This window comes from Cydia fagiglandana, chromosome 13 (genome assembly GCF_963556715.1).
Source record: "Cydia fagiglandana chromosome 13, ilCydFagi1.1, whole genome shotgun sequence".
NCBI classification, from domain to species: Eukaryota; Metazoa; Arthropoda; class Insecta; order Lepidoptera; family Tortricidae; genus Cydia; species Cydia fagiglandana.
The window spans coordinates 3,996,285-4,013,755 of NC_085944.1; the positions used below are offsets into that span (position 1 = coordinate 3,996,285).

General features: G+C 37.9%; 1 protein-coding gene across 1 annotated transcript in view; it reads right to left on the bottom strand.

Annotated features, from left to right (window-relative positions):
* Positions 1-1,015: 1,015 nt before the first annotated feature.
* The window catches only part of LOC134669867 (atrial natriuretic peptide receptor 2-like), a 50,381-nt gene continuing 33,925 nt past the window's right edge, over positions 1,016-17,471 (bottom strand). The window contains exons 5-9 of the mRNA XM_063527485.1: positions 6,394-6,635; positions 5,827-5,921; positions 5,134-5,352; positions 2,754-2,845; positions 1,016-1,138 (exon numbers count right to left, since the gene is read on the bottom strand). Of these exons, the coding sequence (XP_063383555.1) occupies positions 1,016-1,138; positions 2,754-2,845; positions 5,134-5,352; positions 5,827-5,921; positions 6,394-6,635 (771 nt within the window). The remainder of the gene's footprint in view (positions 1,139-2,753; positions 2,846-5,133; positions 5,353-5,826; positions 5,922-6,393; positions 6,636-17,471) is intronic.

The window sequence follows — 17,471 nt, forward strand, 5'->3', positions numbered from 1 at the left end:
TGATTATTCTACGAATAGTAAATATGCGTATCAATTTTCTGCTTATTGACTACTCTCGCAAACGACTACTATGCGTAATGAGATTCGGCCAATCGTTACTCTGCCAAAGAACCCGTCGGCGAATCGTTGTCGGCGAAACAAAAATCGGCGTAATTTTTTTCGGAATATCAATAGGGCACCGTTGGCAGAATATGCTGTTAAGAACCAAAAAATATATAATATCTACATACACATACATCGTTCAAATAAAATATTATTAGTATTATATATGCTTATGACTTGGGCTTATGATGATATCAAGTTTGATTATAAAACAGGTATTTTTTAACATTTTCTTCATAACTAATATTTCTAATGTAATTGTACGATTTATCAGTTTCAACTAGCCCCCTTTTTCGAAATTTACACTCCATACTTTCGTATACACATTAGCTTGCTGAATTTTTTAATATATCTAAATATGTTGATACGTACAACGTACAATACATAATTATAAGTACATATAGTGTGATACCTTAAGTATTTTAACTCTTTGGATGTCTAAAACTCATATTTTCATGGATCATGAACGCTTAATAAGCATTATAATGTACAGTCGAGTTCATAAGTAGGTATACATTTCAGCACCTTAATCCATTGCAATAAGGTGAAAAAATTTATAGATATTTATGAGTTGTAAACTGGGTCGTATTTGCTCCCTTGCGACCATGAGCCCACTTTTTCATATATAATTCTGCACCTATGCAAATGAATACATGTAGGTATATATACATGGTTACCACATTTTTCTTTCAGTTAACAATACAGTTTTTTAATAGTCCCGATTTTTAACATCACCTAAGGCCTACTTGCACCATCCCACTAACCCGGGGTTAACCGGTTTAACCGTCAACCCAGTGTCAAATTGTACTAGTAACCATGGTAACCCCGGGTTAGTGGAATGGTGCAAGTGCGCGGTGTAAGCTTGAGAAATAGTCACTTAGTTATTGCAAGGACACAATTTTCGTCTAAACGTCTACGATATGAGCATTTCTATGAAATCCTGGTCGTAGTCCTTGAGTCGGGGGCCACACGGACTTTCGATTTGGAGCCCTGCGAGCTTGCCGACCAGCCAGAACGTCTCCATCTGGCCTTTGCCCTGTAAGTATTATAATGAAAATAAGTTAAATAAGGTCAACATGGGTAACAGGCACATAACAGAAAAAGTAAGGGCAAATCGCCTAGCGCGGTACGGGCATGTGATGCGGAGGGATGAAAGTCATGTGACGAGAAAGGTATTACGAATGAATGTGGAGGGAAGTACGAGGAAAGGGAAACCGAGGAAAAGGTGGATGGACTGTGTGAGAGATGATATGAAACGAATGCAAGTGAATGATGAAATGACGGGCGCGTGTGGAAGAGAAAGACACGCTGCGCCGACCCCAAGTGAATGAGACAAGGGCAAGAGAATGATGAAGGTTAACTTGGGTAGACCGGTACAAGTCGATTCAAGAAAGATGGCACGAATGGAAACAATGACTGAATGGAAATATCTACATATATATGTGTATAACAGATAAACCAATAAGGGCCACCCCACACAAGCGACTTTTGAGCGTAGGCGTCCTGTCAACGCTATAGAAGATGGCGTCGCTGCGCAGTTGCGCCAACGTTGCGTCAAGCAGCAGCCATAGAGTTGACTAGACGCCGACGCTCGACGCTAGTGTGAGGTGGCCCTTAAATGGTGGCTCTGGTTGTATAGTGATACATGTGTCAGTCAGCACATACAAACAGGTATAATTCGTTTCATTCATTCCATTTTAGCCAGCTTTTGTGACCAGCCTGTAAGTGTGGCATATGGGTAGGTGTGGCTGGTCTTCATATTGGGGCATGTCTACACATTGATTAGTGTTTTTTGCGAGTTGATACATTTGTTACTTATATTTACTTATATTTACTGACAAATTTACGAGTAATAAAATTCATTCATTCCATTGTCTAGCGTGTTTTTGCGCAAGAAATTCCAAAGGGTCTAGCAGGCTAAGCGAACAAGAAGTGCCCCCAACGACGGATTTGGTCATTCTTTCAGGTGGTGTACTGGCAGGTCCTAAGAACTCTCTATGCTTAATATCAGTCCTCGATCTTCTTTTGTTTTCGAGTTATTCAGGATAATGTAAAATCATCAGTGTATCATTGAAACTGTCATATTTTGTAAACCATTCAAGTTAGATTAACCAAACAAAATTATATACACTGATGATTTTACATTATCCTGAATAACTCGAAAACAAAAGAAGATCGAGGATTGATATTAAGCATAGAGAGTTCTTAGGACCTGCCAGTACACCACCTGAAAGAATGACCAAATCCGTCGTTGGGGGCACTTCTTGTTCGCTTAGCCTGCTAAACCCTTTGAACTGGTTTTTCCATGGTCTTCATAGCGGTTATATCTAACATGCGTAATGGCCCTGGGGCGTACTTGCAAATTACGAATACCATAGTCTTATAGTTCCTAATCCAGAAAAATAATAATTCAAGTCGAATATCTGATACTTATTACAAATAAATAAAGTAACACACATAACAATAACAACCTTATTATTTTTTTTTTTCGGATGAGAGGAATATACCTAAGGACATATCTAATTAAAAATGTTTGATTATAAGATATTTATACAATGAAATGCTGAAATTGTTTTACCATAGCGAAACTTTAATATTGGTAGTTTCATGATGATTCAGGTAACAATAACATTTAGTTCAATCATACTTACAGGAATATCTTTAATGCCTCTCGATTCCACCTCGTACCCACCAATAAGGTCTAACGCTATCTTTGTCGTATCTGATATGTGGATTTTCATCGCTGCAACAAGGACAAGAAACCGGTTACCAAAGTACTAGGGTTTTACGTGGACATATAGTTTGTAGATTTCTAATAGGCCCCGACAGCTAATCCTTTGTCTATTGTTAAGTAAAACCGCTCCTGCTACCACCTGCATAAAAAATCGTTCGTTCACTTTACCCAGGTATTTTTTTTTTTTTATCTTCGTATTTTAAAGGGAACCTGTATCAAACGGGACATGTCGGCTCCGTTGGACCTCTACATTACCTACATCACACACACATTACCTACATTATATTATCTAGTTTCAATAAATGTTATACTAGTTATCAAAAAAATGATACACTAATTTTGCAGTTTTAGATAGAGGTTCCACCAAAATCGACTGAAAAACCCCAACATCCATTACTTTATAGCCCCCAGCTTCAAATAATTGTGCCCTCTTGCCTCGAGTCCGGACACATTCCATTAAGAAGTGCTGTACATCTTCGACGGAGCCGCAGATATCGCAATTGGGCGAATCTGCTTTCCCCATCAGATGAGCAAACTTATTTAATGGAATGTGACCGGACCGAAGCCTGTGGGCACGTACAATATTCGCCCGGTTTATTCCCCAGGTAATTGAATTACAAATCCTATGAAAATTGCAATAAGATTCAAAATGAAGTAATGGATAAATATTTTGTTAGGATATGTGTGGTCCGTCCAACTCGCTGAGTTGAACGCTACAGAACCAGTCTAAAATATCGGAGACCGCACCTACACTGGTTTTTTGAGCGTTGGACTAGCCCGCGCTCAGGTGCCAATTAGAATAATTAAGACCCTTTTTTGCAGGTATGAGCACGTGCAGTTTTACTTAACAATAGACAAAGGATTAGCCGACGGGGCCTATTAGAAATCTACAAAGTATACCTAGTAGACAAAACCGTACTCATTTACAACGGGTAGTAAAAACTTCGAACTAAAATAAATAAGCGATAATAATTTCTAAGAGGCAGGCTGTCTAGCCGTAGCTACGCAAATAAATATAAATTGGCTGTTTGTTTGATTGACTGATTGATTGATTAAATAAATTCTTAGTAAAAACCTTTAAAAAAATTGACTGTTCAAATATTTAAAAATTATCGAAGATCGATTCGGTCTAAAAAGACAACTAAAAGTGACATTCCATTTCCAAATGCAGCTGCAATACTGTTCATTTTACTATGGAAATTAACAATGACAGCGCCGCGTTTCCATAGTAAAATGAACAGTATTGCAGCTGCAGTTGGAAATGGAATGTCACTCTTATACTGTAGCCAATTCTACAAACTGTATAAGTACGAGTAGGTAGCTATCATGAAGCGTGCTGATCATTTCGGTAATACCTCAAGGATGTTCATAGAAATTTGGGCAAACTGCATCTTCACCACCACTAATGCGCAAAATATTAATTAGCTCCAACACAGTGTACTTTAATGGAAAGGTCTGTCTATAATCCAGTAAATTTGTCGAATTTTGTAACCTGGCTCTTTTGCGTCAAATCCGGTAGTTCTGATTTTCTGCAGACTTGTTTATGATGTTGGCCCAATGAATAATCCAAGTTTGTGACCTCGAGCGCCGAACGCAACTTTGTCAAAAATAGAATAAACCGCATTTTTTTTAGATTTGGGTGATTATAACCCTAAAGTACTAGTTTTTGGTAGTAACTTCCTAGGTCGTTTTTAAAGTAGACTAAATTTGCTACAATAAGACACTAGAATTGTCTCTGTACATCTAATATTTTCCAAGATAAAGCCTTTCAAAATTTTATATTAAAATTTTTATATTTTTAAATATTTTTTCAAAATATTCCATAAAAAAATGTATGAGTGATACATTTTTTTATGGAATATAAATATTTTGTAGAACGTGCCGGTGATGAATTCCATATAAATTACCAACCTAACCCCTATATTATAGCTAAGAACTGACGTAAAATTATAAAATTTTGAAAGGCTTTATCTCGGAAAATATTAGATATACAGAGACAATTCTAGTGTCTTATTGTAGCAAATTTAGTCTACTTTAAAAGCGCCCTAGGAAGTTACTATCAAAAACTAGTACTTTAGGGTTATAATCACCCAAATCTAAAAAAAATTGCGGTTTATTCGATTTTTGACAAAGTTGCGTTGGGCGCTCGAGGTCACAAACTTGGATTATTCATTGGGCCAACATCATAAACAAGCCTGCAAAAAATTAGAACTACCGGATTTGACGCAAACGCAAAATGTATAATTTTACTGTATTACTAGTCCAAATACAAGATCCCATTTTTCCCCGTATCTTACCTTCCCCCGTACTTTCCATACGACTCGCCGTATTGATAGTATCACCAAATAGGCAGTAGCGAGGCATGCAAGTCCCCACCACCCCCGCCACGCAGGGCCCCGTGTTGACGCCGGCGCGTATTTTGAGGGCTTCACCGGGGCAATGGGGGACTGTTGCCCCGTCCAGTGCCCGCATCAGTGAGAGAGACATGTCCGCTATCTCTGATGCGTGCTTGTTTCCTGGAAAAGAATAAGCTTTGTAAATACAAGCTCTTATTTAACTTGCCCTGTTAGTATTTAAGTTTGTTAGTTAGCGTGGGCAAGCGTGGGTCAAATCTCGGAAGCTAAATTTGACACTTCCCGATTTCCGATTGAGCTAAAAATTTGCATCGTACCATCGAGCTGATCTGATGATGGAGACAGGTGCCCATAAGAGCTCAGAGATGAAACAACGCAACATAATTGTAGTTAGGGTTTTTAGAATTGTCTCGATGATATTAGTTGCCCGTGGTAAGAAAAGTACAGTCAGCGATAAAAGCTTCTACCAAAAATGTTTTTTTTTTTGCCAATTACCTATACTTCTTATATGCCAATGAGTTGCGTCGGGAACGAGGGGTGGGTTGTTTGAATAGTTTTAGTAGGTTTTATATGTAAGATCTACATAACTTTGAATAGGAAACTGCTTACATACAGAAACTTGTAGAAAATACAAACCGTTTCGTTGAGGCAAGCCAGAGACAGCCATGTAGGCGTCGCCTATAGTTTCCACTTTGTAGACATTGTACTGCGTTATTTTCTCATCAAATAACCTGAAAAAAAGAGGACAAATACAATCAAAGAACAAGCAAGTGAGCGTTTCTTATATTTTTTGCCATTTTTATATATTGTGAACTTTTTTTTGCCACTTTTTTGTTATTTCTACTCAGAATCACAAGCTCTTTCGATCCTCATGGGATAAAAAATGTCCCAGAGTTTTTTCGTATTGTATTAACATTTCCCCATATACTTTGTATGGCGGTAACAAAAAGGAAAGTTTGAAAAACTTATGGAAATTTTAGGACACTTTTCTTCTCCTATAAGGATGAAAAGGGCTCGCGATCCTGACTATAAATAATACAAAAGTGGCAAAAAAGGTCACAATAGGTATACAAAAATGGCAAAAAATAAAAGAAACGCGCTCAAGTAATAAACTAGTGGCTCTGTGAACCGCAGACCCCTGCGAACCCCCGTGGCTCCGTCATTATTATTATTTTAAACAAAACTGTATTTCTAGAACCTCACCTGTACAGCATATTGAGCATATTGATAATCTCCATAGGCGTACTATTGGCAGATATGGATGTGAACCCCACAATATCGCTGAAGAATATGGTGACGGCATCAAACGCCTCTGCCGGGACGGTCTTCTGCGCTCGCAGCCTTTGCAGCACAGGCATCGGGAGCATCTTAGACAGAAGCAGGTCGCTTTTCTGCTTCTCTGCCATTAGCCTCTGGGTTGTGGTTGCGATGGATGAGGAGAATCCCTGAGAAAGAGACGAGTACTCTTAAAACAACAATTTTGCGTTAGTCCCCGTAATAATATACGTCAATAATAAAGAAAGTTTAATAACTTTCATTTGAAAGGATATACCTACGTCTTGAAATGAACTAAGGTAATATACTTAGAACAAAATTTAATTGTTATAGTGCTTTTTTTTTAATTCTCTTATTATGAGAAAATAGAAAAACAACACTTTCATTTCATATTTTCGCAAGTTTAATTTTAAGATAATCTGTCCTGGAAGGTATTGATGAAAAATCTCGTTTTCTAAGAATTGTGTTTTTTCTTGTCAAATTGTAGATTTTCTTAAACTTTGATGCTATTCTAGTAGTCAGTACATATTTTCATTGAGTAGGTACATTTTAATTCAGAGTAAAAAGCGGCTTTTGGCGGTGGGTTTGTGTGACTCTTAATAATCTTAAATATCAACAATTGAACATAATATAAATATTTGTGGCGTTCAAATAGATTCAGTGAACATATTAAACTACAACTTGAAGGCCCAATTCTGCCGATCAACAAAGAACGGTGGAGGGAGCTGTATCTATGTCAGGACCGGAATCCCATGCATCGAGCGAAAAGAAGTCATGGAACTTGCAATTGAATCCCAGTTCGAGATCTGTGCTGTGGAGTGCATCGGACTTGACCTCGTCATCGCGTGTGTATACAGACCCCCGAACGGTGATGTACCTTTATACCTATCTATGCTAAATAAGCTTTTAAGTTTTAATTTTATTCAAAATTATAAGGTGATAATAACTGGTGATATCAACATTGATTTAATACCTAAATGTAATAATGTAAAATTCCTATTAAATACAGTACATCAATTTGGGTTTAAGCAACTAGTAAATGTACCTACTAGGATAACTAATACATCAAAGACCTGTATCGATCACGCATATAGCAATATAAATAAAAATGACATTAAATCTGTATCGTGTTATGACTTGAATTTATCTGACCATTTCTGTGTATGTATAATTGTTGACATCTCAAATAATCAATTAACTCAACTTAACCATATTTCTAAAAGATCATTCACATTTCAACGAAAAAATGACTTCACTCAATGTCTTAATTTTTATCAATGGGATCAAATTCTTAATAAAAGTGACTGCCCTAGCAAAACAACTGAACTCTTAATGAATGTCATCAAACATTATTATGATATCTATTTTCCTATAAAAAAACATTTAGTAAAAAATACTGTAAGTGTGTGGGTCAACGAAGCTGTAAAAACTTTACGTAAAAAGATAAACAAAATTAAACAGGTTTTATCATCGCACTCGCAACCTGACAGCACTGAGTCACGCACCGATCGGCTGATGCTGCAAAGTTTAGAATGTGACTACTGGACAACGTTGAGGCAAGTACGTAGTAATTTTATTAACAACCTTATATCAAACAGTAATGGTGATAACATGTGTAGAAGTGTATGGCGGGTAATATCGGCAGAGACGGGCAAAAATATGAAATGCAAGGGCGGTGCAATTGATGTATTTGTTAGTAAGGCTGCGGGCGGCAGCGTCGGCCAGCGTGCAGCCGCTGCCGCCGCGCAGCTAAACAGGTATTACATTGATGTGAATGTAAACAACTCAAACCCGTGCGCTCGCACCGCGCTCGCATATCTAGATCAATACCTACAAGATGCACCGCCTGCACCCTACATGTTTGAACCATTCACGTTGAATGAAATATTAATAACATGTAAAAGAATTAAACGCAAAAAATCCAAAGACAACAATGACATGTCTACTGAAATTATTGACTGCTTCCCGCCGGTTGTAATCTCATTATTCCTATTATTATTCAATAAGTGCATCCACGCCGGAGTATATCCTGATAGCCTAAAGGAAATTAAAGTACAGCCTGTTTACAAAGGCAAAGGTGAGATGCACCTACCTAAACATTTCCGCCCGATATCACTGATACCAGTTATTTCAAAAATATTTGAGCGAATGATGAGCAATAGGATAATGAATCATATTACATCTAATAACTTATTAAACCGGCAGCAATATGCCTACCAACCCGGGCGGTCGACGGCGGACGCGGCGCGCGATGTTGTGACGCGGGTGCTGGCGCACCTGGAGGGCGGGCGACAGGTCGCTGCGGTGTTCTGCGACCTGTCGCGCGCCTTCGAGATGATCGACCACTCACTCTTACTAGCCAAACTCTCCCGCTACGGTTTCAGCGGAAGTTTTCATGATGCTGTTGCCTCGTTTCTAAGCAATCGAAGGCAATCTACATACGTGCTCAATACGAAGTCAATTCTGGAACCGTTAGGATGTTCTGCTGTTCCTCAAGGATCCGTGATGGGCAATAACTTGTTTCTGGTCTTGGTAAACGATATCACAACCGCTTGTCCCTACCCCGAGTATGTGATGTTCGCAGATGACACCTGCATCATAGTCAACGCCGATAATTTAGACAACTTAAAATTGAAACTTTCCCACGTAATGCATCAAATGGCCGAGTGGTTTACGGCAAATGGTATGTTACTAAACGTTGATAAAACTAATATAATACATTTTCAGTTAAAAAAGACACACAACCCAATAAATATAAAAGTAAACGATATCACAGTTCCCCAAGTAGACACGACAAGGTACTTAGGGTACATGATCGACGCCGGGCTGACGTGGGCCGCGCACGTCGACCACATGTGCGACAAGCTGTCCTCGGCGTGCTACGCCCTGTCCAGACTCGCGCCCACCCTGTCTGCCAATAACCTACGTAAAGCGTACTTTGGATATTTTCACTGTGTCTTAATTCAAGGAATTGACTTATGGGCCACGTCGGCCACCTGGGAAAGACTCTTTAAATTACAGAAACGTGCCTTACGCATCATTGATCGGAAACCACTCGACCATCCGGCGAAAGAAATATTTAAAAATCATAAGATTTTAACCTTGCCAAGTATATATATACTGACAGCTTGTAACTACATACGCGAGAACCTACAAACCTACCAAACACTAAATAGGACGTCACGTAGGCAACCGCTGCTAATAGCTCCGAACCGGCGGCTGGCGAAGGCCCGTGCAGCGCTCAGTGTTGCCGGGGCGAGCATATATAACCATGTTCCTCTAAACATAAAAGAGGCTAAAACCAACGCTGTATTCTCTAAAAACCTGAAGGCAATGTTAATGGACCTAGCGTGTTACACTGTCTCAGAGTTTCTGCAAATGACCAACCCGTTGACCCTAACACATCAAATACCTAATATGTAAATCATAACCTGTAGGTATGTTTACTAAAAACAAATTAATGTAATAAATAATTTTAAGGTAATAAACTTAATGCATAATGTAAATAATTGACTAATTATGAACTGTGTGTACCTATTATGTGACTTATAAATATGTATGTGATATTTACGAATAAATGATCTGAAATCTGAAATCTGTTTCTGTAATACATATATAACACTACTAGGTCAGTCGCATATGTGACGCTAAAACGACAAAATGATTCAATACCCATTAATCCCATTATTTAATAGAAGTGGCGTATGACGTTACTAGAGGGCGGAGTACCGGTGGCAAATTTCACACTAAATGTATGGAGTCGCCTAAGTATTCTTATGATTAAATAAATAACGAATAAATGATTAATTTTGCATAATAGTTTTTAGGAACTTATAGAAATTATCTTACGAGCATACAAATATAATGTAATATGTTGTTAATATCTATAATACTTAATAATATGTTTTCTTATCAAAACATTATCATTAGGTACTAAATACTAGACTAAGAAGTTATACCTGCCAAACGATATATTATTTTCAAGACCATTCAATTACAATTGAGGACTGGAATTATGTGTTCGAGGTCCTCCTTACAATCTACACTTAAGTGCGTATCCATGTTATAAAATGACTGGACTATGGCCACATGTTCCTGGTTTTTCGGAGTGAATCGGTTTCTTAATTTATTTAAGATCCATTTATGAGTGGAAAACGATCGCTCTACATCTACCGATGTCATGGTTGCATGTTTAAGGACTTGTTTATAATTTTCCATTGTAATCATATTCCTTAATTCGTCAGCATCTGGGTTTCTATCTAGAACCAATTCGAGTTTATTTCGCACGGTTTCACTTCCGTGGAGGCTTAAAATAGTCCTAACTATATCTATTACCAGAAAACTTTCTTCTATCGGAATTTTAGTGCATAGTGTTAAGTACTTACTTCCAATTTACGAGTAGGTACCATACTAAGTACATTAGGTAAATGAATAATTTTATTATTCAAGCCTAAAACAATATTTTTTATAAAAACGACTCCATACCTTTTGTGTGAAATTTGCCACCGGTACTCCGCCCTCTAGACGTTACAGACCATAGTTTATACAGTTAACTTTTGTGAACCCTATTTACGTGGACATAAGGTCCATTGACGTTCAGCTAAGAATGTCACTCTTATTATGTATTCATAGGACCTGAAAATATGTCGGAGATGACTCACTCGTGAGTCATGCCGCTGAATGAAATAGTATTAATGAATGAATGTGATCTCAAAGGAAAACTAAAATTATAATTAAATTACTTAATATCACCGTTTAGAACTATTTAAGGAATATCAATTTCATTGGTATCCTTCCCGTTACCAACTAAGAGGAAAATGTTAATGAACTTAATTAAGCACTTACATTGTGTTTTTTTTTCAAATTACAAAAAAATACTGTATTATACACAGCCAAGAACTTGAGTCAACTGTAAAGTGTTTGTACGTACAGTTGGGTGTGCAAGTTATCTATATTTATGAGCCTAGAGCGCATGTCGTAGTTGAAGGATTATAACATTTATTGAACTGGGGCCAAATTCGACATGTACAACTGTCAAATTTCGCATCCACGTCAAATCAACAGTTGATTTTATTGCATACTGAGTGTTGATTCCATCAACGGTGGATAATATCATTTGGTACAACCAGTACAACCAAAACTCAACTCTAAACTAAGGATGGTTCGGTTTGATTTGCTTGTCACCCTAACTGTGGATTGTTAATGTCAAATTTTGACATTGTACGTATTCGAGAACTTATGATTTTTCCCACATCAACGGGAGATCAACACGATACGTCAAACGTCGCTTGTCGAATAGGGGAACTGATGTAACTAATGGCCCGATTCCAACTTTAAGATACGTCAGTTAATAGATCTAGAAAAGATATGGATTAGATTAGATATGTCAGTGTCAAATGTGACGTTTTTTTCAAACAAAAAAATCACTTTTGACAATGACACATCTAATCCATATCGTTTCGAGATCTATTAATTGACGTATCTTAAAGTTCGAATAGGGCAGTAAATCTACGATGTAATTTTAGGCGGTTATCAATATCATATCAATGTCATCATACTGATGCAGTTTACGCACGCAGCGCCATTGTTGTTTCGGTAGCTTTTGTAGAACGAAAAGTAGTCATAATTATTCTTGTATAGGTAATATTCGTTAGTCTGTGCGGAAAGAAGAGTCATGGAATGAGTGGGGCCCAATACATACCACGACTCTTCTCTTTCCGAACAGACTCTACACACCAGATTTTTATTCTCCGACTAACCTCCGACGTTACTCCAATGAATAATTAAAATGAAACGTACCTGCTGACGTATAATTATAGTGTTTATTCCCACTTGACTGTTCGTTAGTTCGTTACGTAATGTAAACGTCTCGCAGAAGAGGGCTTCCCCGTATTGGCGTATAAATCATTCAATTAATTAATTATAATTATGTTTTTCTACGTAAGACCTACAACTGCCTGAGTCGCATACTAATGTGATATATTGAATAATTTTACGGTTTAGACTCACTTGTTTTTAGTGAATCGCGCGACATGTTTCGGAGAGCCTGGGTCTCGTTTCTCAAGCACTAACAGTGCGAGCAGCGTTCACGACGGCCGTGTATCGCGCACAAGTGAGTCTAAACCGTCAAATTATTCAATGTTAGTAGGTATGTCTCACAACAGCTTAAATTCGATTAATGTGATGTATGTTTGTAAATTTATTAGTTGTGCCGAACAATGCGTTATTGTCAAAGCAAACTGAGATACATTTTCATTTCTGGGTAAAAAAAGGAATAGTATACTTACCTAATCTTATTAGAGAAACTGACATACATTTTAGGGCCGTCGCATCTAAATCCGAACTCGGACTCATGCGCGTCTACAGTACTAAATTATTTGCATTTTGTCAGATTTACTTTATGGGTTTTACTTTATGGGAGATTTACTTCAGATTTACCATGGACGTTCAGATCTGTCAATAATACCTAATGCTTTGAATGATGATTCCTATAGGTCCCATGTATGAAGTTGAACTATAGGGGGCAGCATAGTAGCCGTCAGATTTTTGGCGCGAGGCGTAAATGTGTCGTTATGCTTCCGATGTAGCCAGCCCACAAGATGGCAGAACCGCACAAGGAAACGTACCGACGAGAACGGTAGATGGTAGCACTTGTTTTGGCAATGTACATGTACACATATGTTTCCGATTCAGGCCACAAGATGGCAGACCCTCCAACGCGCACGGTCCCTATAGCAGTTAATTTTATATGTAGCTGTTACGTAAAATGAATATCGGTATTTTTTTTTTGAAGTTTAGCATAATAATTTATTAAGGAATGTAACTTTTAAGTAAGAAAAATACAGCAAAAATATATTCTTCAACTATTTTTAGCTATCGGCGTCGGGTTGATTCATAAATTTCATAGAGTTGTTCATGAAATTGATATTTATTCTCTGCGATGATGATTGTACCATCAATAATTTTAGCATCCCTCATACACACTACTTTAGATAGTTCTTTTATACGTATATATTTTAAAAGGCATTTTGCGTGGTTACTTCGATAATCCTTATTAATAATATTTATAGTTTTAGTGACAAACGTGAAATTTCGTGCCGCACCGTCGGTAAATTATTGTAAAATCCTCCGTCATTCCTCCGTGATATTTACCTACCCTTGAGAATCACGTGTATATATATGTTTATATGAACTTTTCTTGTAGGTACCTAGCGTTATCCCGGCCTTTGCCAGGGTCCGCTTTCCTACTTGCTTTCCTCCACTTTGCGCGATCCTGTGCGTCGTGTCATGTGAGCCCGTTCATGCTCATATCTTTCACAACATCGAGCCATCGCTTTTTTGTGTTTATATGAACTTATTATATTTCATGTAAAGGTTAGGTGTCGTCATATTTATTAATATTACGTTACTAAGTTATACTGAATGAATGGAAGGTTCAATATATATTACTGTATGAAATGCCTACGTTGCTACGCAATGCAAAGTTCATCGAACCGGCTCGTCAAGTCGTCACAGACCGGCCTGCTGCCTTGACCTGTGGACATAATTATTGTGAAATATTTGTTTAACACATCAGAATGCTAAAATTAAACAATGTATTGCCAAAAATATATCGGCGCAGGCTAAGCAATATTGTAAGCATGGCGTCACGATAGATAAAATTAAAAGAAGGCATTTATCCCTAGTAACAATTCGTCAAGTAGGTAATCTTGATAGTCTGTAATGTTTCCTAATTATGATTTTACAAAGATATAAAAGATTTCATTGAGTTTACATTTTATTTAAAGATAAAATGGTTTCATAATACCGCTACTTTAAGAAGCATTTTAATTCTAAATCCGAGATAAGAATGGCCAGATCAAATTTGTGAATTCAGCGCAAGCTTTGCTTAGTTCGAGGGTAGGTCGATCTGTGTAAAGGGGCCCACTAATTAACAGTCCGCCGGCCGGTATCGGCCTGTCAGTTGTTCGGAACTGTCAAAATTCTGTTCTAACTGACAGGCCGATACCGTCCGGAGGACTGTTAATCAGTGGGCCCCTTAAGATTGTCTCCAGATATTTATTATTATTATTTATTTATCAACAGATGCCTACAAATTCAATTGACTATACCAGATTATTTGAAGAATGAGAAAATCTTCTTTTTACTTAAGGAAATAGTCGGAAATAGCATCACGATAGACGGACTTAAACATATTAGTATGGACATTATAAGAAGAAAAATAGTTACTTATATAAAATTACACTTTTACATTGATGTGGGCTAGATACTTTGATATCAGTAACATCTAACATAATAAACGCGAAAGTATTGAATACATCGAATTAGTCTATAACAACACAGTAAAGTAGGCTTGGATTAGGCCACAAAATGGCTGATCCCCCAAACAGTCAAATCCGCACGATCCCCATTATTACGTCGCAAGGGTCATTTTGGGCTCCATTCATTTACTTTGTCAAAGCCTTTTGTTACTTACGTCGATAACATTTTATATGTAAGTCCACTTAAATAAATAGATGCTGAGACGGTTTCGTACCGTACTCAAATAACAATTCCTGTGGTTAAACGCGATATACCTATTCCTTTAAAATAGTTTTGCATAATATCAAGAGTAGGTAACTATCGCAGTAACCTACGACAATATTACGGTACGTACCTATAGTTGAAGGTTTCCGGTTTGGATCGTTCTTTCATCCGGTACTTCAGATGCTGACTGTTCCTACCTGACCTGACCTATTCAAGGGATAGAAGGCATATAACGTTTCAATTCTCTTTGTATTGGGCAATTACTCGGTTGCCGACACGTTGATTTTACAAAGATATAACGACACAGAAACGACAAAGAAAGCCAAGTTCTTGAATGAATGAATGAATGAATATATATTACTACCACCACAAACCTGTGTCGAAACGTCGGTAAATCAAGGTAATTGAATATAATTCGCGTTAGACCCGTCTATAATGTGAGTTAATATGTGTTCAAAACGCGAAAGTTTTAAATATTATATTTCAAATATTACTACTTATACTAACTAGCTAGCTAAACACATGAAACATGGTCGCCCTAAATCTACTTGGCGCCGTTCTTTGGAGCAAGAGCTGGGTGTATTGGGGGTGGGGTGGGAGGAGGCTGCCCAAGCTGCCCAGGATCGAAGTCAGTGGAAGAAAAGGATTCGAGCCCTACACCCCAGCAGGGGGTAACAGGATGGAAAGAGAGAGAGAGAACTAGCTAAACTAACTACATATGTACAAATAAAGCTAAACTTACACACTACGATCTTAGCAATGACCTGCACCTATGCCGTCAACGCGATTTTATATGCACTAGATGTTGTGGGAAGTAGGCAATAAAGGATGTCTTCGAGTCATTTCACCCGGGTTTACCTGCGTTACGCCATCGCCAGCAACCTCAATGTCATCGGACACACTGACGCAGTCAACCCTTTTATATTGAGGCTCGCTCGACCTAGGTAACGTTAAAACCACAACAGACGTCTATTGATGACACCTTCTGTGGCGCAACATCACTGATGCATCGGCCAAAGGTTATTTAAATATTTAGATTTATTATAAATAGGGTAATATAGGCAACGTGTCCTTGAAATGTTTTTAAAGATCATCTTAGTGTTTCCTTTTAATGTCAAAATATCTGGGAGACCGAGCTGTGCTCGGAAAACATATGAACACTCAAAAACACGCGTTTTCCCAGAGATGAGACCTAGCTAGATCGATTTATCGCCCCCGAAATCCCCCATATAGCAAATTTCATCGAAATCGTTATAGAGCCGTTTCCGAGATCCCCGAAATATAATATAGGTATATAAATAAATATACATATAAATAAATAAACAAGAATTGCTCGTTTGAAGGTATTAGACAGGTAGATAAATTACCATATGAATGGTCATGAATACGTGTAAAGGCTTAGGTTCTATCTTCGATAAAGATAAATAGAAGGAACCTGAGGGCCGCGAACCACGTTCGACTTGTTGCCGTCACACTTACGTACGAAGTTACAAGTGCGACAGAGAGGCAATACGTCGAACGTGGGTCGCGGTAGGCCCTCTAGAGCTGCTACTGAAACGGCTGCCACAAGGAACAATTTCCGTACAGAAAGGACTCTTACTACAAAACCGAAGTTTGACAGCGATTCAGGGAAGATTCATGCTGTCCCTTTCTAATGGCTCCTCTACACGATGGGCCAACGCCGGCCACTCCAAGGGACGCAGCCATGCGGTAGAATGAGATAGCAATATCACTTGCTTCCTCTAACGCATAAATGCGTCCCTTGGAGTGACCGGCGTTGGCCCATCGTGTAGAGGAGCTTTAATGTATGGCACTATCCCTTTCGGCTATTTAATTGCACCAAGCAGCATCGCCTGAAACAAAAGTGCATACTCACTGCTCTTACTAACCCTACCATTAAAACGTCATAATACTAGTATTGCTGAACTCTCGGGGACTTTCAGCCTGGTACGTAAGTATTATTTATACTTATACTAAGTACTACAGACTTGAAACAAGTTAAGGGATGCCCCTAACGACCTAACCTGTTAAGGGATGTCCCATAGGATCTAGAGGTACATTCATTTTAGTATGAATCATCCAGGTTCTGATATACGATTAATTTGTGTGATTCACGCGTATAATACTTACACACATCGTTTAATTAGGCTTTATTTAAGACTCTTAAAGTCATAACCATATAAGGCAGCACTGCTTTTGCTAATAGTACAGTCATCAGGCTATATTATTTTATATAATAGTCATTGTCGTAAAGGAAAAGCTTAATTTTTCGTCTCATTATGAAAGCAACTTTTTACGCTAGGTTTTTCGGCAATTTCTTCGACGATCTTTTGTATGAGAGGTTAGGAGTTTCCAAAAGCTTTCTTAATACGAGTTAATTTTATTTATCTTTTCTATAGAAATGTCCTTCCCAGACTACTTGTTAAAAGCTGTACCTATGATGTTAGAATAAAATAATTATATTTAATTCGTTAACACAT